The sequence below is a fragment of the Coccinella septempunctata genome, chromosome 1 (genome assembly GCF_907165205.1).
Source record: "Coccinella septempunctata chromosome 1, icCocSept1.1, whole genome shotgun sequence".
In the NCBI taxonomy this organism is placed as follows: Eukaryota; Metazoa; Arthropoda; class Insecta; order Coleoptera; family Coccinellidae; genus Coccinella; species Coccinella septempunctata.
In genome coordinates, this window is record NC_058189.1 from 68372105 (window position 1) to 68394496 (window position 22392).

At 37.6% G+C, this 22392-nt stretch overlaps 1 protein-coding gene across 1 annotated transcript in view; it reads left to right on the forward strand.

The window, feature by feature from the left end:
• LOC123307648 overlaps window positions 1-22392 on the forward strand; it is a 141316-nt gene that overhangs the window by 94213 nt on the left and 24711 nt on the right. Inside the window, exons 25-26 of the mRNA XM_044890045.1 lie at window positions 3662-3834; window positions 15703-16122. Coding sequence (XP_044745980.1) covers window positions 3662-3834; window positions 15703-16122 — 593 coding nt within the window. The remainder of the gene's footprint in view (window positions 1-3661; window positions 3835-15702; window positions 16123-22392) is intronic.

The following is a 22392-nucleotide window of genomic DNA, read 5'->3' on the forward strand; positions in this document are numbered from 1 at the left end:
CAATGTCCGATCAGCTTGTTTATAACAGCTGTTGATTTACAGGCGCCTACTTACTGGCGAGCCTCAACTGCAACCGGCCATAAAAATTTACGACCTTCTTCGTTCATAGCAGACTTCATAGACAGCCATCTTTGTCTATCTCATCAAGATATTGTATTTGTTGTCCTTTATTATCAAGGCATATTTCAGTCGATGTTGCCATCTTGTGCAATGGAAAGGAAACGCTTTAAATTTTAAATACCCATTTATATTTTTCATATTTAAGTGCTTAAAATAATTTTTTTTGGGAAACGGTTGAAATGGTTATTTCATAATGTGACGTATCAAAGAAATTTCATAAAAAATACATCATAGTAGAGCAAGGGGTTAGACCCCCCTGCATTTCAACTACTTCTTTGCCCTCCATATCCTAACGTACTAATAGAACACCATGCATTTCAAGCAGAATAGCAAATAAGTCATTTTAGACTTATTTGCTATTCGGCCTGAAATGCAGGGTGTTATATTAGTACGTTAGGATATGGGGAGCAAAGAAGTTGTTTTGTAGATTCCACAAAACCAAACAGGTAATGATGCAATGAAGAATTGCATTCCAGAGAGCCCTTCAAAGCGAACTGGTAAATGAAAAATGGAAAACAAAAAATTTAATTTTCTCATAAACAGTGTCGGATACGTGGAAGTTAGGTATGAAAATATAGGTTTTCGAATACGCTGAATCCATTGCAAGCATGTTTGGAAGCCTTTCTCCCTTCGTTTAGAGTTTCTTATTCGAAATGGCATTTTTCGAAAATCGCAAATTTCAATTTGCGTTATCCCCTGTTATATTCATCCGATACAATTGAGATATTCGGTGCTATAATCAGATTTCAAAAATCTTGTTTTTTCGGGTAAAAAATGAGCAAGGGGTTAGACTCCTCTAAAATGGCAAACAAATTTGCACTTCTGTCTGAAACGCAGCGTATTCTATTACGAGGATGTATTGATATCTAGTAAGCCTAGAGCAGTTTCATGTATAAAAAAATATTGCGTTACCATAGCCACGAACAATAACTCATAAGAAGTGTCAGTGTCAAAAAAGTAAACCAGAGTTACGCAATAAATTAAAGGAAAAAGTATTGAGCCATCATCAAGTACCTGTATTTAAAAGGGTTAAGAGGTACGCAGATTTACTAAGATATGCTTAATACCCTTGGTGATCAATGTCCTTCGTATGCGACCGTGAAAGATTGAACTGCTTCAAAAGTGGTGAATTTTCCATTGAAGATGATGACCGATCGGGAAGGCGAGTTTCTGTGTCAGTCCCCGAAAATATCGATGCAGTTTATGACATGATTTTATCAGACCGTCGAATTGGGCTGAAACGGATACCTGAAGCACTGAATGAACGCGTTCATCATATAGCTTACGTCAATTTGGACATGAGAAAAATTGCTGCAAAATGGATCACCAAATGTTTGAATGTTGACCAAAAGCGTGCGAGGGTAGAAGCATCGCGTTCGATCTGTGCTCGATTTGAAAACGATGTAGTCTTCTCAAACTGAATTGTTACTATGGATGAGACTTGGGTACATTTCTACTATCCAGGAACAAAGCAACAATCGATGGAATGGCAACACTCTGGTTCTTCAAGACCTAAGAAGTTTCGTGTCCAAAAAATCTGCTGGAAAAGTTCTTGCTTCAGTTCTTTGGGATTGATTAATCATGATTGATTATTTGAATAAGGGCAGAACAATAACCGGAGATTACTATTCGACATTGTCCACTCTATGAAAAAAAATTAAAGAGAAAAGACGCGGAAAGCTACCCAAAGGCGTTTTGTTTTTGCAGGACAACGCCCCTGCGCACAAATCTCATGTTGCCATGTAAAAAATTCGTAATTTAGGGTTTGAATTACTAGAACACCCCCCTTATTCACCAGATTTGGCCCCATCCGACTATCATCTCTTTCTTCTACTAAAAAAGAGTTTAAAAGGTCATAAATTTTCTTCCAACGAGGAGGTAATAAAAGCTGTGGAGGTCTGGTTAGCAGAGCAAGAAGAAACATTTTTTTTTGAAAGGTTTAGAGACGTTGCAGGTTCGGTGTAATAAATGTATCCAATTAAAAGGAGAATATATATGTTGAGTAATAAAATATTTTGACACAAATTTTTTTTGGTTCTCTAGCAGGCTAAGAATTTTTCAATATATCCTCGTAGTGTCTTAGAATATGGAGTTCGAAGAATTTGCTTTGTGGATTTCAGAAAACCAAACAGTTGATGATACAATAGAGAATTAAACTCCAGCATCCCTCGTATGACAGCATTTTGAATTGTAAGCCTCAATTGACAGGTGACAAGCTCCGTATTGCTGTCAAATAGTGGCACAACCGGAAACAATAAAACATAACCATAGCCCGCTTGTCGTTGTCAGGAAGTGGCGTAAGAAAAGTGTTAAATCATTAGCCAAATAACTATAATTAGTATTCCGGTACCCGAACCTGAGTATTATACTGCTATTTTATCGACGACGTGATATTTAATTATATTCACTTGTCCGCCAATTGAGAAGTCGAGATTCGTGAATGCGTGGGCATAATTTATGAAAGAAGCCTTTTTTGAGGCATAAATCTTGACTGGCGCCAGTACCGACTCAAGGCGCAACTGGTCAGTTTCACTAAACATGTTCGCTGGAAACGGTATTTTAATTTGTCGCCACTTTTTCTCACATTACCAGATGGAAGGGTTTTCATATGAAAAGGATGAAAATTGTTTTCAGGAAGAAACAGTTAATAATGGATTAATTCTGAAAAATGTAAATACATTTACGAAATTTCTTCCATTACTAATGAGGTGTGTGCCAAGTAAACCATGTAAGAATGCAGAATGAGAAAGAATTAAAGCAAAAGATTAATATCTTCGGTATTCATTACTTTGTGGAAAAATACTCATTACAAGATCATTTATTTCTGTAATTGCGATGTTTCTTGAAGTTTTAGAATCATTCAATGTACAGTATTCGTCCAAAAATCAATCAAACATCGATCACTCCCAAAGTATAGGACCTCAAAATACATAAAAAATGGTAGAAATTCAAGTTTCAACCATTCCATCCATGTGATAAAAAGCTATCTATTTCTAGCACAAAAAGTAAGGGTTGCCATTTAAAAAACTCTACAAGGGATCACTCTGTATTCTGTAAGATGGGTTTATATTCAACATATTCGTGTTTTCGTCTCAACAACCTTTCGATAAAATTTGAGTACCGCTAGATGAAATTTAATGGCTGGGAAATATATATCGACTGGATCGTTATTCCATAGAATTCGAGGAGAGAACAATGTATTATAGATTTCCTCATAAATAAGAAATTTTATATCCACTATTAATTATTGTTCAACATACATAAAATTTCATATGGCGCATTTGTCCTTGCCTCTACCTCATATGAAAATAATGTGGTGTGTTCTTCTCTGGTACGTACTCTTATACCATAAATAAAGTTTATGTCTTCCGCCTAGTTTTGAAATGTATAGCGAAAAAAAACTTTGTAGTGGAGAGAATGAATCATAAATCGTACAGAGATTGAATTTGGTCCTCTGAGATTTCAGAAATCAGATAGTTTATCGCTGCAACAATAAGAAAGTCTTGATGGGAGATTTGAGGAAGAAAGTTTCTTGTTTCAGGAGGAGAAGGGCCCAAAGAAGTGGAATTTGTGAAAAAACCGTCACCTGTTATCGCAGTGCAAGGAAGCTCAGCATCATTCTGCGCAAGAATCAGGCAGAAATCTTACGACAGAAAATATCGAATGGAATGGGAAGTAGCAGGCTCACCCACTACAGATTCGTCTAAGTTCTCGGTAAGTCCAAAATCTGTTTCATTGAATTGATGTGAGTCGATAGTCCATAATAAATTTAAGGTGAAGCTTTTTTTTTGGCAGAAGGTAGAAATCATCAAAATGAGTCGTTTAACCAATAATTGTCTATATAAAAGATTCAAGGTGGCTGAGATACTACCCCTAGAAAGTTCGACAAAATTTCATTGAATTTCAAGTACGGGACTGTGGAAGTTGACTCAGGCATCGTAAAAACGAAACAAAATATTAACATATGGCTGGACCTTGAATGGTTCAGTACCAAGTTCATCGGATTAGATGCATCAGGTCACTTTTGAGAGAATCATAATTGTTGTATCGTGCAATTAAGGGTGAAAAAAATGTAGAAAATCGAGGCAGTTTCTTCAAAGTCCTTATGTTAGTTATGTTGAAAAAGTGCTTTGATGTTTCCCCATTTCATCCCATTTTTACGACGATTGTTGGAATGTTCGAACAAGAAGATTGTGATGCCCATCGTGAAAAAATTCGTGAATAATTTAGGCGAATCTTATTGGTGAGGTTTTGAAGTACTATTCTATTTTTTACACTTGTGTCTTAAGTCTCTTCTGTCAGTTGGTATCAAATGAGCCATTTCATAAAATCGTGTAAGTTTCCATTTTCATTACCACGTAAATATCGAACAAGTCAATATCCTAAACGAATCTAGGGTCGTATTAGGATCTATTTCAGTTATCATTTCCAATTTTTTTTAACTTTGTTATATTGGAAGTTTTGGTGAAACGCTTCATTTTGACCAGTTCTACCTGCTGTTGAGAAAAAAGCCTTACCTTCGAATACACCCTGCATATTTATCTACCAACATCAGCTACAGATTCTTTGAGTCATACAAATATTTTAACAGTAGATTCTTGAAGTCAAAAGAAACAATTTTTTCTCAAACCATTTTTTCCGAATCGGCTCGGTTTAAAAGATACAGGCTGTTGAAAAACCATAAAAACATGTTATTTTTAGTTCTATCACACATGTCTCACAAACAACTATATCTTATGAATATTTGAACGTTTTGTAGAATAAAAGTATTCTTCATATTTACTCGTATAGTGCGATGTTTTCGAGTAATTTGAAATTAATCAATCAAAAAGTATCTGTGAGATTTGAAAAATTGGTTACTCTGGCTGAATACAACACTGCTTAAAAGATCCACAGATGGGTAGTATCACAGATTTTGCTAGTTATTCTGGAGGTAATTTTGTTTTTAGGGGTGACACAGCTCATTATGAAAACATAAAATGGTTATATCTTTTTATCAGGGCCGAATAGGACAAAAATGGTATAGGAAAAAAGTGTTTCTCTTGACCTCAAAAATCTTCTTTTGAAAGATTCACCCTGTATATTGATAGTAAAATGAAGAAAAGTAACGTATGTTTACGAGTCAAGAAATAACAATTTTTCCAGAAACAATGCCTTTTAATTAGGCTACCTGTTTCTGCTCGAATTGAATGATAAAAATGAAAGTTGATAAAGATACTAATAAGTCGATATTGCTCGACCTTATGATTCAGTGGAACGTATTGAACAGCCTCTTTCTGTTGAAAATTCCTCGTTAATTATCGGAGGAAAGTTCACCAAATCCAACACAACATTCCACTGAATATCATCGATTGTTTTCATAATAACTCACTCGCTGATAAAACAGACTCCTTGTCTAGAACAATCACGATGTTCATGGTCACCGAAAGCGGTCAAAACGCAATATCGTTATAAAATGTCGATTCTTACAAGCTGTCAATAATCGAGGCAAAATAATATAGAAGCCAAACAAGCGAGATGGTATAATGTAAGTGTACCATTTATAAGTCACGGGCCTTGAATCTTTCCTTTATGGAAAATCGACGTCCACCAAATATACATCGAGTTGCAATGATCGCCTTAAAAGCAATGCGATTCTAGATTCTATTGATTTGATGTGGAATATGTGGCTAGTTTGATGCAGGTGTAGACGATTTTCCTCTGTCAGAAGGTTGAATGAGGAGGAAAACACGGCTACCTTCGTCATTTTATTACCCCTTGATGGGATTTCTAGAAAGCAGGAAACTTCATCCCATGTCGGTAGCTTACGTCAAGCCGATATTTTTGTATTTTCCCTATACAAATAGAACTGAAAATTTCATGGAGCTCGATGCAGCCGTTCAGTCTTGACGATTATTTCATTGATTCCATCTTTTTGGAAATTTTTCGATAGTCACCGTTAGACTAATTTTTCTGTCAATAAAACTAACCGTAGATGGAAATGTGATACATATTCTGAAAGAGCAACTCCACTAGTTGAAAATCTGAAGATTTTATGGAGCTCGATGCAGCCGTTCGGTCTTGACGATCATTTAATTTATTCCATCTTTTTGGAAATTTTTCGATAGTCACCGTTTGAGTCGTTTTTCTCTTTATAAAACTAACCGTAGATGGAAACGTGTTACATACACTGCGCAAAAAAATTAACGCACATTCTGAAAATCTCAATTTTAATGAAAGTTAACTCTACATTGACCTTATAACTTATCTTTTAAGTTCTCTCGGGAAGGTTTTGAACGAAACAAGACTCATTAAATGGAAGAAAAATTCAGGATTTCACCGAATCATATGTGAAAGAAGAGAAATGAACAATTTTCAAAATACTGAAATGCTGATAAGTGATTTAATACTTGGTATTTCCACCCCTTGCGTTAATTACAGCTCGGCAACGACGGTTCATACTCAAAATGAGTGATCTTAAAATGTTCTGATCTAATCCTTCCCAGATTTCTCCAAGTTGGATTCCTCGTTATTAAGAGTAGCTGGATGATTTTCTGAACTTCTTAGCCTTCTATTTAGGTTGTCCCAAACCTGCTCAATCGGATTGAGATCTGGACTTCTTGCTGGCCATTCCATTCGAGAGACTTAAACCTCTTCAAGGTACTCCTGAACGATGCGCGCACGATGGGGTCTGGCATTATCGTTCATAAAAATGAAATTTTTACCAATGTATGGGGCAAATGGCACTACATGCTCTACAAGAATGTTCCTTATATACTTATCAGCATTCATAGCTCCATTATCAACGACCACTAGGTCTGTGCGAGCAGTCAAAGATATTCCACCCCATACCATAATCGATCCTCCCCCGAAACCAGTAGTATTCAGGAAATTGCACTGAGCATATCTTTCATGTGGACGTCTGTATACAAGGGATCACAATGGTAGAGGCAGAATCTAGACTCAACTGTGAAGAGAACTCTTTCCCAATCGGCCTCTTCCCAATGGATATGCTCTCTCGCAAAATCCAAACGCGCCCTTCGATGGACTGGGGTAAGAGCTGGGCCTCTTGCCGCGACACGAGGCCTTAAATCATATTCTCTGAGGCTATTGCTCATTGTCTGAGTGCTAATTTGCACCTCATGAGTTTGCTCAAGCTGAATTTGAAGGAGGCGAGCGGTTGCAAACCGTTGTCCCAACGAAGAAACTCTCAAGTAACATTCTTGAATGGCAGTTGCTACCCGCGGTCTACCATGTCCTGGTCTCGGACAATCATACCTGTCTCCCTGAATCGCTGCGACATTCTGGACACACTTGTATGGGTAACTCCAAACCTTTCTGCAATTCTTGTGTATGTCCACCCTTCATCTCGCAAAACTACCGCTTGGGCACATTCCTCTTGGGTCAAATTGCGTGTTTCGCGTTGCATAGCGATCGAGTGTAGAAAATCAAACGAAAGAAAAACTATTGATCACTAGAATTGATCGAGAACAACTGATTTTAGAATGGAGCCAATACATTCAAAATCTGATAATATCATCTTTTTTTATTCCTGCTGGGAATAAACATCTGTATTGAAGAAAACCGTTGAAAGTGGATAACATATGCATGCATAATTCTGATAAAAATAATTATCATTGAAAACACCTTCAGTTGTAGAATTAATTGGAGATTTCTATAATGTGCGTTGATTTTTTTGCGCAGTGTATTTTGAAAGAGCAACTCCTCTAGTTGAAAAACTGAAGATTTTATGGAGCTCGATGCAGCCGTTCGGTCTTGACGATCATATGACAGAAAAATATGTCAAATGTCTAACGTTCCTTGCCAATTCTTCAAAGTATGTACATGTGTATATTTCTGAGAACTAATAAAATAAGTGGATACTGAAATTCGTGCTCTCCGAGAGAGATTCAAGCGAGAGCGTTGTCGGAACACGGACTACAAGGGCTTCGTGTGAACGACCAGCATGTCGCCTGACCTCTCCTCAATATTCATAACTAAAAATATCGAATTTTCTGGTAAAAAATCAAGGTGAATCCGGAATCGACTCCGATGACGCACCGTGAAACAACGAGATGCTCGAGTTAAACCGTGAACTACTGTGAACAAGTACGAAGAATTATACACCGGGTGTTTGCTTAGTATTCTGATCACTTTCACATCACAAGCTCATTAATGGCAAGACTTTTGGGGAAATTTTGTGTTTAATGCTCTAAAAGTGCTCGGCAGAGGTTCGCTCTTGCCCCCTCAATTTTACCCACAAAAACGTGTGGAAATTTCCCATTTCCGAGTTCATACAGGGCGAGTCTTGATTCGTACAAATATACTGCTCCACAAGAGTCAGGGATATCGTATTCAATCTTTTTTAAAAGTATGTAATCTTCGATAAAATCGCTGTAAAATCATTTAAAACTCAACTTGAATCGATCCAATAAAAATCAATATGAGACATTTCGTCAATCTGGTCGCCTTTTTTCTGAAATTTGGTTTTTTGCATATGCTTCATGAATGTTCTTATTTTGAAATGAAGTCAGTTTATCAACGGTTTCGCTTTGAAACGAGTTTTCTGAAAATGCCAAGTCGTAAATTAACAAACGCTGAGGCTAATAGGGCTATCGGAATGCTACAGGGTGGCCTAACTCAGGTTGTTGTAGCGGAAAGGCTCCAAGTCAGCCAAAGTGTGATATATCGACTTTGGAATTGGTTCAGGGAGACAGGTTCCGTTTTGGAAAGACCAAGGCTTGGTGGGCGACGAAAAACAACACCTGCTCAGGATCGTTTCATCACCGTTTCGGCGAGAAGAAACCCTACATCTACGTGTAGAATGCTACGGAATACTCTTCAAAATGCAAATGGGGTCCAAGTTCCCATCGAAACCATCAGACGACGTTTGAGAGAGGTGAATCTAGCTTCTAGTCCATAAGGAGAAGTTACATTAACACGTGACCATGAGCGTCAAAGACTGAAATGAGCAAGGCAACATATCAATTGGCGTAGTGTCCTTTTCACTGATGAATCCAGATATGGACGATTTTCAGATGCTCGGAGAAAAAGGGTATGGACAATCCCACGTATACCCCGTAATCGTCGTAATGTCCAAGAAGTCCATCCATTCCGAGGGGGTAGTGTTATGGTATGGGCCGGGATATGTTTCAACGGGAACACAGATCTACACATTTGTCCTGGGAATATGACCGCCTTACACTATAGGGAGCATGTCATTGACAATGTTGTGCCAAATTTTCACGCTGCTATTGGTGAAACTTTTCAATCTCTAGACGATAACGCTAGACCGCACCGTGCAGTCATAGTTGAGAATGCGCGCGAGGAGCTTGGTATTCCACATTTACCAATACCTCCGCACTCACCAGATTTGAATTGCATAGGACATGAATGGGATATGCTCATCAACCTACTCCAGAATCCTTAAATGATCTGAGAGAGCTTCTCCCCGTTTATGGAACCAAATTTCTTTTGAAATGTTCAACAACCTCGTGTGTAGTATGCTAAGAAGATGTCAAGCAGTTATTGATGCCCGCGAAGGCCATACATTGTATTGATAGTCTTAAAATGCTGGAATTCTCTGGGAATAAAATTTCGATATTTTACTTGATTTTTCTTAACCACCCTGTATACGCTGCATACCTATAGGCTAAAATTAATTTGCAACTTGAAATCATATTAATATGAATTTCCATCACAAAAATCTTATTTTAACTATATTTTTTTGTAATTTAAGTCAATATCCCTAACTCATGTGGAGCAGTTTATTTTAACGGTAGATTCCTGAGGTCGAAAGGAACATTGTTTCTATTTACAAGTTTTTCCGAATCGGCTCGATATGATAGATATATTCTGTTGAAAGAACCTAAAAAAATTATTTTGTATATATGCAGTATTCACTGATGTATTAAGTTATGTATCGATATACGATTGACCTGTGTCGGTTGAAATATCAATCATCTATGACTAGGAAGAGTAAGATTTTCCAATTAAGTCGATGTGGGCAAAAAAAGATTGGGATATTCGATATTTCTATTCTACATGGACCTATTTCCAAAGCCAGCCGAGAAAGAACTCCTGGTTTTTCAGTTTCAAACTTAAAATTGCAGAAAGGGTTTCCCATTTTTTAGCGCTCGAGACATCGCAAAGCGAAATCTTCGTCCGAACGAGACCAATTGGGCAATTTTCTCGAAAACCTACGTGAGATCAGCCGGTACCCATAAATTGAGACCTCTGCCGTTAAAATTCGCGGCAACACGTATTCAATTTACGAATAATCAATTTAAATCGATTATCGATTATCAACCACCTCCCTATCGGGCGAAAATTCGCGTACGGGCTTCGTTTATCCGGCGGGGAGATTTATGCGGTCCACGCAGTTGCATGCCCATTATACGCTCTTAAATTCCAATTTTTGACGTGAACTGCTAATAATTTCCCGTACCGGTCCGTTTGAACAGAGGATTGACTGCTGCAACGTGGTTCACGGCTGTTTTATACGTCGGTATAGATCGATAAATTATGGTTACGAAATGAAATAGTGGAAATCGACGGCGATTTTCGATTTGCCATTCGAAATGGGGAATTTTGGGATCGACTTATATCATGGATCACCCCGTATATTTTCGGTCAATTTGGAGCATTCTTAATACGATACATTATTTTCGCCATAGCTGTCTCGATAATTGAGAGTATGCATGCATGAGTATGCCTGTAAGAGGTGTTGAAATAAGATTCAGATTTGATGGAGGCTTATTTAACCTAAAGCGCCTCAGAGCAAAAAGCCGTTCAATCACGGAACTTCAATATGCAGACGACTGCGCACTTATCGCTAGCAGCTCAGAGGATCTACAGATAATGTTGGACAACTATAAACATATAAACGAAGCTTTAGGCCTTAGACTCAATATTGACAAAACCAAAATCCTGATAAGTCCCCCAGAAAGCCTTCAAACACATACCAGCCTGGAGAATGAAACCCTAGAACAGGTCGAGCAGTTCGAATACTTGGGAAGCTTCATAAATACTAGGGCTAACCTAGACACGGAAATACACAACCGTATCAATTCGTCATTCACCGACATTCTGAAAGCTTCAAGACAGAGTGTTTCAAATTCACGACCTCAATCTGAAGACCAAGACAGCTGTTCACAAAGCAGTGGTCCTCCCAACGCTTCTTTACGGAAGCGAAAGCTGGACGCCCTACAGGCGACATATTAAACAGCTTGAACAAACGCAACAAGGTCATCTAAGACAGATAATGCACATCAGATGGTTCCACAAAGTTTCGAATGCAGAAGTCTTGCAACGCGCGAGTTGTACAACAATTGAGACTTAAGTAACGAGGGCCCGACTCAGATGGAGCGGCCACATTTTGACAATGCAAGACACAAGATTCCCCAAAATAGCTCTGTATGGCGAATTGACATAGGGAGCCCGGAAACCAGGAGGCCAGTATAAGCGGTTCAAGGATACACTGCATCAATCCCTAAAAACAGTTAATGCCAATCATAACTGGGAACAACTAGCGTTAGACAGGTCACAGTGGAGATCTATGGTGACTATTCATTCCCGGAGGAATCTGTAGGTCACGGTTGGGTCTCGTCAGTCACAGGAGAGCACACAATCGCAATTAGCCCTAAGAAATTATCTGTCTGTTCTTTTTTTTTTATGTCTTTTTGTAGATTCATTCCCGGTAACGGGATACAGCAATGAATGAAATACGAAAGAATGAGTTTTGCAAACATCACATGATGTAATTATTTTGGATTATTAGAAGTATACCAAATGTATCCACAAGACAACAATAAAACAGTACCTGGATATAAGCAAGAATATTCTACACCTCCTTACTGGATTCCTTACAAGACGACCAAGACGTTACTGCCCAGGAAACAGCCAAGAAAAATGGTCTTACCTAGCAGAATGCTCCATGGAAAACAGGAAGTAACTCACTGGATCACCAGGTGACAGAATGCCATTCCAGATTCTAGAGTTCCGTAGAACTCTTGAACTGGAAAGTGAGCAGTAGACGAAGTTGTGGCAAGAACAATTTTGATGGATGACAAAATAGATCTTAGACCTCTTTATATATAAAATTTAAATTTGCAAACAGACATTCAAGACTGTGAATACAAATAATATGGCCCATTCCAAAACTTTTCAGTGCATAATATACAGGGTGAGTCTTTTACCCGTACAAATATTTTAACAGTAGATTTTCGAGGTCAAAAGAAACACTCTTTCCCTATACCATTTTTACCGATTCGGCCCTGATAAAATGCTATAGCCATTTTAAGTTTTTTTTGGGGCATAACGATCTGTGCCACCCCTGAAAAACAAAATTATCTTCAGAGACTCCAGAATAACCAGCTAAATCTGTGACACTAAATATCTGTGGATCAGAGTTGTTTTTAGCCAAAGTACAAATTTCACAGATACTTTTCAATTTTTGAACATCAAATTACTCGAAAACGGCGCATTATACGGGAAAATATGAAGAATAATTTCACATTACAAAACGTTCAAATATTCATCAGATAGCGTCCGACTTAGTTTCAAGAGTTGCGACTCTTGAATTGAACTCACTAAAACCGTTTGTGAGAACTAAAAATAACATTTTTTAATACTTTTTATGTATTACCACATGAAGCTAAGCAAATGAGCCTGTTTGATTTTTGACCAGTTTATTTATATGTATCTAATATTGGTATTGTGAAAGGGTTGAAGATATGAAATTGCTGAAAATTAGTTCGAATTACTTCCATTTTTATCGATAGCAATACATAGAAACTCATTAAATTTAAATGAGTTCAATGTGAAGTAAAAATTCAGCTCTGAGGATATCAATCCTATAAAAATAGATGAATTTGCAAAGTGATCTAAACATCATAAAGATATCGAATTCCAAAAGTCCAGTCTCCCATACTCTTTGAACGTACAAAGTACGGATTAACGAAATTTTGGGATTTATTTCTAAAAGAGCTTTGTATTTAGAATGTGTGTGCTCTACGATGATTTTCCTGGAAGATACTTAAAACTTCCTCAAGACCGAACGATTTTGCCGAGATGGATGAAATTCTCAGATTTATTACAAGTTACAGATTTATTACAAGTTACACTTTTTCAGAATATGCATCACATTTAGATTTACGATGATTTTTCTGGAAACACGCGACTCGAAAGTTGGGGTCACTTAAACATTCGTCGATTGCTCGATTAAATTTCGAGATTAATTACTAAAAAAATCGAACCAGACGTCCTTTCAAAGTTTTTCCCTATCTAGACTAGAAGTACCAGAAACAGGTAAACAGGGTGGGCCTAATTCGATGGCATTGAATGGCAGCTCTATAACTGTAAGAGCTAGGGAAAAATGGATGGCATCGACATCGATTAACGAAAGATTGTTGGATATATTCTGAATCAGAAAAAAATTTGGCACTGGAATTTGTAACAATAACATAGAGTTTATATTTAAAAAAATTGGCTGACTGAAATAATCTTTGACTACGTCAGTGCATTCTTCATGAAAAAGTGTCTGTAGAAAGTAACGTTTGTTTTTCGATATCACTGATACTTCACGAAATAGAAGCACCAGTACGAAGAGCCGAAAAATGAGTTTTCACTAATAACTTGAAAACAAAAGAAGATAGAGGGATGCAGTTAAGCCCTTAACAATTTTTTGTTAATCGAGGTCGGAAACATGCCAGCTATTTTTCCCCAGCTCTTTCAGTTACAGAGCAGTCATTCAATCCCATTATACACTGCGCAAAAAAATTAACGCACATTCTGAAAATCTCAATTTTAATGAAAGTTAAGTCTACATTGACTTTATAGCTTATTTTTTATGTTCTCTCGGGAAGGTTTTGAACGAAACAAGACACATTAAATTGAAGAAAAATTCAGGATTTCACCGAATCTTATGTGAGAGAAGAGAAATGAACAATTTTCAAAATACTGAAATGCTGATAAGTGATTTAATACTTGGTATTTCCACCCCTTGCGTTAATTACATCTCGGCAACGACGGTTCATACTTAAAATGAGTGATCTTAAAATGTTCTGATCTAATCCTTCCCAGATTTCTCCGAGTAGGATTCCTAAGTCATTAAGAGTAGCTGGATGATTTTCTGAACTTCTCAGCCTTCTATTGAGGTTGTCCCAAACCTGTTCAATCGGATTGAGAACTGGACTTCATACTGGCCATTCCATTCGAGAGACTTCAACCTCTTCAAGGTACTCCTGAACGATGCGCGCACGATGGGGTCTGGCATTATCGTCCATAAAAATGAAATTTTCACCAATGTATGGGGCAAATGGCGCTACATGCTCTTCAAGAATGTTCCTTATATACTTTCAGCATTCATAGCTCCATTATCAACGACCACTAGGTCTGTGCGAGCAGTCAAAGATATTCCACCCCACACCATAATCGATCCTCCCCCGAATCCAGTAGTATTCAGGAAATTGCACTGAGCATATCTTTCATGTGGACGTCTGTATACAAGGAAACGTCGATCACAATGGTAGAGGCAGAATCTAGACTCATCTGTGAAGAGAACTCTTTCCCAATCGGCCTCTTCCCAATGGATGTGCTCTCTCGCAAAATCCAAACGCGCCCTTCGATGGGCTGGGGTAAGAGCTCGGCCTCTTGCCGCGACACGAGGCCTTAAATCATATTCTCTGAGGCGATTTCTTATTGTCTGAGTGCTAATTTGCACCTCATGAGTTTGTTCAAGCTGAATTTGAAGGAGGCGAGCGGTTGCAAACTGTTGTCTCAACGAAGAAACTCTCAAGTAACGTTCTTGAATGGCAGTTGTTACCCGTTGTCTACCCTGTCCTGGTCTTCGGACATTCATACCTGTCTCCCTGAATCGCTGCAACATTCTGGACACATTTGTATGGGAAACCCCAAACCTTTCTGCAATTCTTGTGTATGTCCACCCTTCTTCTGGCAAAACTACCGCTTGGGCACATTCCTCTTGGGTCAAATTGCGTGTTTCGCGTTGCATAGCGATCGAGTGTAGAAAATCAAACGAAAGAAAAACTATTGATCACTAGAATTGATCGAGAACAACTGATTTTAGAATGGAGCCAATACATTCAAAATCTGATAATATCATCTTTTTTATTCCTGCTGGGAAAAAAGATCTGTATTGAAGAAAACCGTTTAAAGTGGATAACATATGCATGCATAATTCTGATAAAAATAATTATCATTGAGAACACCTTCAGTTGTAGAATAAATTTGAGATTTCCATAATGTGCGTTAATTTTTTTGCGCAGTGTAGATAGGGAAAAACTTTGAAAGGAGGCCTGGGAAAAACTTTGAAAGGAGGTCTGGTTCCCTAGCTCTTTCAGTTACAGAGCAGTCATTCAATCCCATTATAATTTGCCCACTCGATAAAAAAAAATAAACACGAATCGATCAATTCAATCCAATCTATCAGCGTGGAACATCGCGGCAGGCCTCGCCGATAAGGAAACAATCGAAAGACACGAATGTCATATCGAACGTCAATCGGAGATCGATGTGACTCGGACGACAACAACAACAACAATCGGCGATCGTTAATTTGTCGTAATTTCGATCTTTTTAAAGGTAGAGGAAGACGGTGACGTCAGCGTGTTCCGCATCGGCCGGTGCGAGCGGGGCGACGCGGGCCCCGTAAAATGCCTGGTCCGTCGAAGACGAGGTGGTGGACGTCGTCGTCGGCAGCAGCAGCTGGAGCAGTCGCTATCCCGCGCCGACCAAGAGTGGACCGACGACGCGATCTTGTGCGCTTGCGACACGGAGTTGACGGTGGTTGGTGATTTATCCGAGCTTGGTCCCGAAGGCGCCGACGACATGGAGGTGCTAGAGGGTGGCGACGACGCCACTGGTTTCGCGAGAAAAGTGACGGACGAGCCGGCGATGCTGCTCAGGGGTCCGCAGGACGTTACGGCGCTCGTTGGCGACCGGGTGTTACTCAAGGCTCTGTACATGGGCCATCCGGAACCTACGGTCAGATGGACCAGAGCGGTAAGTCTATTTTCAACATTTTCTTGCTATAGTAGGGGAGACTAGGGAGAATTGATACATGGGGAGGCTTGATACAGGCTTATATCCGCGATCTGTAGCCGTTTTCAAAAGTATTATACTAGTGAACACTATTCTTTGGCAGAGGGCATTGCGTGACGTTAATATATAAGGCTAACAGTGGTTTGTTTGTGAAATATTCAACGAAGAGTGTTTCGAGGTGAGAAATTGTAAGTTTTTACTCAAGTTACCTAAGGGTTTTATGATCATGCATTAATTCTTCGGCATAAACAAACATTTCACTGGGAAATATGCAAAAACTACTCAATTTACAGTTTTATTCGCTTTCAAAATATATGGGTATAAGATGAAAACATAAATCACTTCAAAAATTGCTTTCAGGGAGGTTTGAGACATTTGTCGGGGGGAGGCCTGATACATGTATAATCTTCAAAAAATATTCCGTAGCTAGTTGGATAGGCCTACATGAAGGCGTCTTCACCATCCAACATATCAAAGGGATTTTTAAAAACCGTACAATCCCCATGTATTTAACGAGGCCGACTTTTCTTGTATGGAAGTGACTAACTGACAATTTCCTGATTTTTCTACACCTATAGGACCAAAGCAAGCCAGTATCATTGCTGACCTACCTACTGAGCTGAATAATCCTCTCGATTACTCTCCCAGTACATCGTATCAATCCTCCCATATGTGGGGAGGCTTGAGACAGTTTGCATGTTTTTGTGTTCAACGTTCTGTACAGAATAAGATGTTTATGTTTTGCGACTTCTATATTTATTTTGTTGAACGATTAATTGAAGAATTATATAATATAAGAAAAGTCCTGCTTCTTCATATAATTCCGTTTCCAGAATAAAAATTCCAAAAAACGTATCAACCCTCCCCAGTCTCCCCTAGGTACTAGTAATCCCGTAGATCTGCCCTCTATTGGTAGATTCACCTTTTAAGGCTGCCTCGGTCGTGGCTCAGGCCTTCAACCCTTGCGTTTCGCCTCAGCATAGCCCGTCCACTAAGAGGCTTCACCAAGACGTTTAACTACCTTATTTTTTCACCATATCAATGGCCCTTTTCCTTTTAGTAGGTTCATCAAAAATAAGAACGTTTTTATGAAGACATAAAAGGTTACATCGCTTTCAAAGTTTAATCTGCCTCTAGTCGCTATTTTTTTCATGTTCAGGTAGAAGTCTCCCCACTTTTTGAGAGTAGCTCCTCAAAAGTTAAGTGAATTGAGTTTATTTGTGTTTCCTCTTCAAAAATACCATATTTCCCTATGAAATACGTATAGGTAGACTTCATCAGATTAGTATAATGAGAATCCCGAAAGAATATATAAGGTACTTTCGTTTGCATAAAAAGTGTAGCACTTTTCTACGCCCGATTTGATTAACACCAGTGTAGAGGAGGTGTAGTTTATCTACATCTCCTTTCGGCTATGTGTAGATAATCTACACTTCCTCTACCCTGGTGTAAATTCAATCAGCAAACGAATACTGAAATCGAGTGTAGAAAAGTGCTACACTTTTTATGCAAACGAAAGTACCTATAGTATCTGTGAAAAAATTACAATTGGACTTTAGTACGTAATTTTAACAGATCCATTCATTCTCAATACCATGTGAGTCCTCTACGTGTATCAATAACTTTTTGGCTACTTCTCTACAATATGTAAAAGCTCGTTTGAGGTTACATATACGAATTGGAGTAGAATCTTCAGATGATTGAAACACAGATCAAGAAATCAAAATATGAATGAACTTACCTTACTTAGCCTGTAGATGATGCTTCAAAAGTATCTGTCAGTTGAAACTTCCAACTTATTCACTGAAATGAAGATAGTTTTAGGTCTGAGAATCAATTCACGCTGAAAAATTTTATGCATGCTGAAAAAAAAATTTCTGCTTATTAACTAAAGTCAAATTTCTGGATCTGTGATGGTGAATATAGAAAAAAATTTAGATATTTCAGAGGATAAAGATTTACTGGTAACAAATTCGAAAAACTGAGGCATGTTTCCTATCTCGCATATACAGGGTGATACTTGCTGTGTAAAATTGGATTATCGAAGTAAAAAAAAATATCCCTTTTTAATTTTTTTCAATTCGGCTTAGTTGATAAGTTGTAGGCTGTCGAAAATCAATAAATTTTCAGTTATATATCACCGAAACGATTCTTTTGAATGGAATGATTTTCGGAATACGCGTACACAAAATTCCAACCATATCCTTTCAGTTCCACCAGTACATAGTTACCATAAAAATGCCAGAAATTGAAAGATCCCAACTTTTAAGAGTAAGTTGATCTCTCACTGACAATTTTGAGAAATAAAAGTTGAATGCCCGGTTTTCGTGTAATTTGATAATAAAAAATGAAAAATATGATGGAATTCGAAAAATTTGGCATTTTGGCTGAAGTGAAATTCTTCTTCTTCTTCCAATTTCTATGCCCACGGCTGCTTAGGCCATTCAGGCAAATTTCCACATCAACCGAATGAGCCTGCTGCTGAGCAGATCTTGGTAATTCCAATACCCAATCGGATTTTATATATAAATTTTTATAGACAACTTTTTTTTTGTGGACTGAATATTAATAGAGGTACCGATGGTAAGAAATAAAGGACTGAAAGAAAATAAGTTTACTTGTTGATTCAAGATTCAGATTTAACCTTAAAACATAACACATTACATGTGTAGTGTCATAGATTTAGCTACTGAAGGAAATTTTGTTGTCATTAGAGTGTTCTGTGTTTATTAACTTGACGAAGAAAATGAACGTTATTTTGAGTACTACTTCGTTGACCAATGAAAAATGTGAAAAAAGTGAGTTTATAGTTGTTTTTCTAATATATAGTAGCTTATTTAAGGAATGGCATATTTGATTCTTGGAAAAACTCTCGGAAAAACTTCAGTCAATGTTCCAGGTACGGCATAGCTCAAAAGGAAATCTTTAAATGTTTTATATAGTCCTAATCAGAAAAAAATTGTAGAGGAAAAAAGGTTTTTTTAACCTCCAGACTCTGCTAAAGTGTATGAAAAATTCAAACATTCACCCTTTATTTACAGCCCTATTATGAGAAAAAGTTACCCGAAACAAGAGTTCAAAATGACCCTTTCAAACTTCCTCATTTCCACAATATTTCTCTACGCAGAATAAACTGTTCAGCAAAGTATCGAAACCCGTTTAATTACCCTGATGAATCCATGCAGTAAACTCCGATGCTAAATTGAACAATGCTTCCTTTCATTATTTCTCGTAGACCAATTGAAATCATCAATGAAAATAACAATTTAACGGACCTGATGTCATATGAATTGCAAATTGAATGCCGTTTCATCCGAACTGTTTTCAATTTGTCGATGGACATATTTGACCTGTGCTGTTTATAATTAAGTTTAACGAGTGATGGTTCTGCTGATGTGAATATCATTCGTGGACGCTTATACGGCGTGTTATCTTCATGGCTTCTATAACACGCGAAAACTCGAATTCTGTACAGTTCAGCATATTGTCCAACACTCATATTCTATGTTTAAATTCACCCTATACACAATATATGCTGCTCGAAACACTCGTGGTTGAAAAGATACATGTGAAAAATGTTTGCTTCACGTCTGTCTGAATGCACATAGAATACTTACTTCCATAATCATCTTGTCACAAAGCACAAATCAATCTTGAAACATAGATTCATATATCTATGTTTCAAGATTTCATTCATTACCCTTGGACCTTGAATATCTATTTAATTATTAAATTAAATCAATTATCATTCAGCGTTATTGCAATATTTCGTTTTCCTCTCATAAATTCGTAATCTATATTTTCAATCGACATGAAAACAATGTCAGTGACTGTATCTTCTGAATGAAACGACTAGGTCAAAAAGAATGGCAGTGCAATATTAATTCTAAAAGGTATTATCGATAAGATGTTGATTCATATGACGAAGGACGTTTATGAAAGCTGAAACCTCAACTTGTATCAAGTTGACAAATGGTACTTGTCTCATACTCTTACATGGTTTGTTCGAGTGAGTTGGAGCAGTAATTTCACAGTCACACCACCGTGCAATCGTCTAATGTTTCTGGTTCGCATCACTCGATTTGGTGGGATAAAAATGGCATTTGCAAAGAAATGTGCCATGAATGACAGTCATACTCTTTACACAAAAAACAGGAGTTATCTAGAGATTCAGTTCATCAAACAATTAAAACCGTAATTAGGTAATCAGACTCACCATTATTAATGTCATTCGAAAATTATCAATTCGTGAAGTTCATTCACTGATCGGTAATTTATAAAATTTACGAAGACTGTTTGTTCTTAAGGCAATCAGCTGAACGTGTTTGTGCCAACCGTTAATGTGTAACATTCACTTCTTTCATTCTTCTCCTGATGCAAGTGCCACAGAATATCGAGAAAAGTCGAGTCACTGAAAAGAAAATTGGGATGACATTGAGTTTCACAAAATATTTATTGCTCGAGATTTGACAGTTGCTGGCTTCGATGAAACGTTTTTATTCCTGAATATATCGATGGAGTAGCTATTGAAAATCATGAAATGAACTTATTTAGATCATAATTCATTGCGATAATGGTATTATGAATGCTAAGAACTGAATTATGGATTGATAACAAATGGACATAGATGTGTCAAGTGTTGATTTACTGATCAAGCTTTGTGAAACCTGGCATAATTTCAAACGAAGAACAGACCTTTATTTTTGGGCCCTTGTTCCTAGGAACTATGAAATACTGGTGTCGTTAGTTGATTTGGTCGAGGATATAAAATTATCAAGGAGATATATCTATATCTCCTTGAAAATTATCAAGGGATAACTGAAAATTCGAATTTTCTGTTTGTTACATATTAGCACTTCTTTCCATTATTCAATGGGGTTGTGAATGACTGTATCCTTGCTTATAGTTAGTGATCCTCCATTAGAGGTTGAGCCTTTTAAAAAAATACCTCAATAATTTGGGTCGATATAACAAGAATCGGATCTGAAGTTCGACGACTGAGAAAAATCCAATATTGAGTCGAATATTTTCGTGCTCACACAGCGGTATATGTGTTAACAAGATTCCGTCCGTATTTTTGTGTGGAATCCGGTATTTCTGTTGTATTTGTCGAGGTGAGTAGCGAACCAGCGATGCTGAAGAGATCCTTATCGACTTACCGGTTACCCGTATAGGTTTTATTTTCTTGACGGCTTTGGTCGTGTCAGGAAGTTGATACTTGCATAATACGGGCAAGGTCGGGCCAAGCTGTCATCTCTTGCTTGGACTGCCCTCGCATTATCTTATTTTATTGTCGGGGCTTTTTCGCAGATAATATTGCTCGAAATAATACAATTCCATGATAGATATACAGGGTGTGGATGGATAGATGCGAAAAAATTCAAGGGGATGCTCAAAGAAAAGTAATTTATTTTTTTACAAGGGATCACCCTGTAATTTACACGTAACTATTCATTGTATACAGGGCGAATCTTTGGCTCGTACAAACATTTCAACGGTAGATCCTTGAGATCAAAAGAAACACTTTTTTCCCATACTATTTTTTCCTATTCGGCCCTGATGAAAATATAGGGCCATTTTAAGTTTTCATAATGTGCTGTGCCACCACTGGAAAAACAAAATTACCTTCAGAATAAGTAGCTGAATCTGTGACACTAGACATATATGGATCTTTTAAACTGAGTTGTATTCAGCCAAAGTACCCAATTTTACGAATTTCACAGGTACTTTTTGATTTTTGAACATCGAAACTCGAAAACCGAGCATTATACGAGAAAAGATGAAGAATACTTTTCTTTTACAAAACGTCCAAATATTCATCAGATAGCGTCCAACTTAGTTTCAAGAGTTTGGTTCTTCGAAGTTTCTGTATTTTTATGGTACGTAATGGTCATAATGAGAAAACTGGTAGAGGTGAATGATATCTTGTGTTCGAAAAAATTCATCGAATGAATGAAAAACTACATTCCACAATTCATTTCATTCGATGAAACCTTTTAAGAGATAGAACCAAAAATAACATTTTTTCGTGGGTTTTCAACAGCCTGTTTCTTTTAAACCGAGCCGATTCAGAAAAAATGGTAAAGAAAAAAAATAGTCTACGTTTAACGCCTCTTAATAAGCGGCATTACACTAGCAGGCCACCTCAAAGAATTTTTACGATTTTTATGCCCTCGTTTTGCTCTGATTCTGCTCCGTTTTGCTCACCACTCAGTTTATTTTGCTCACCTA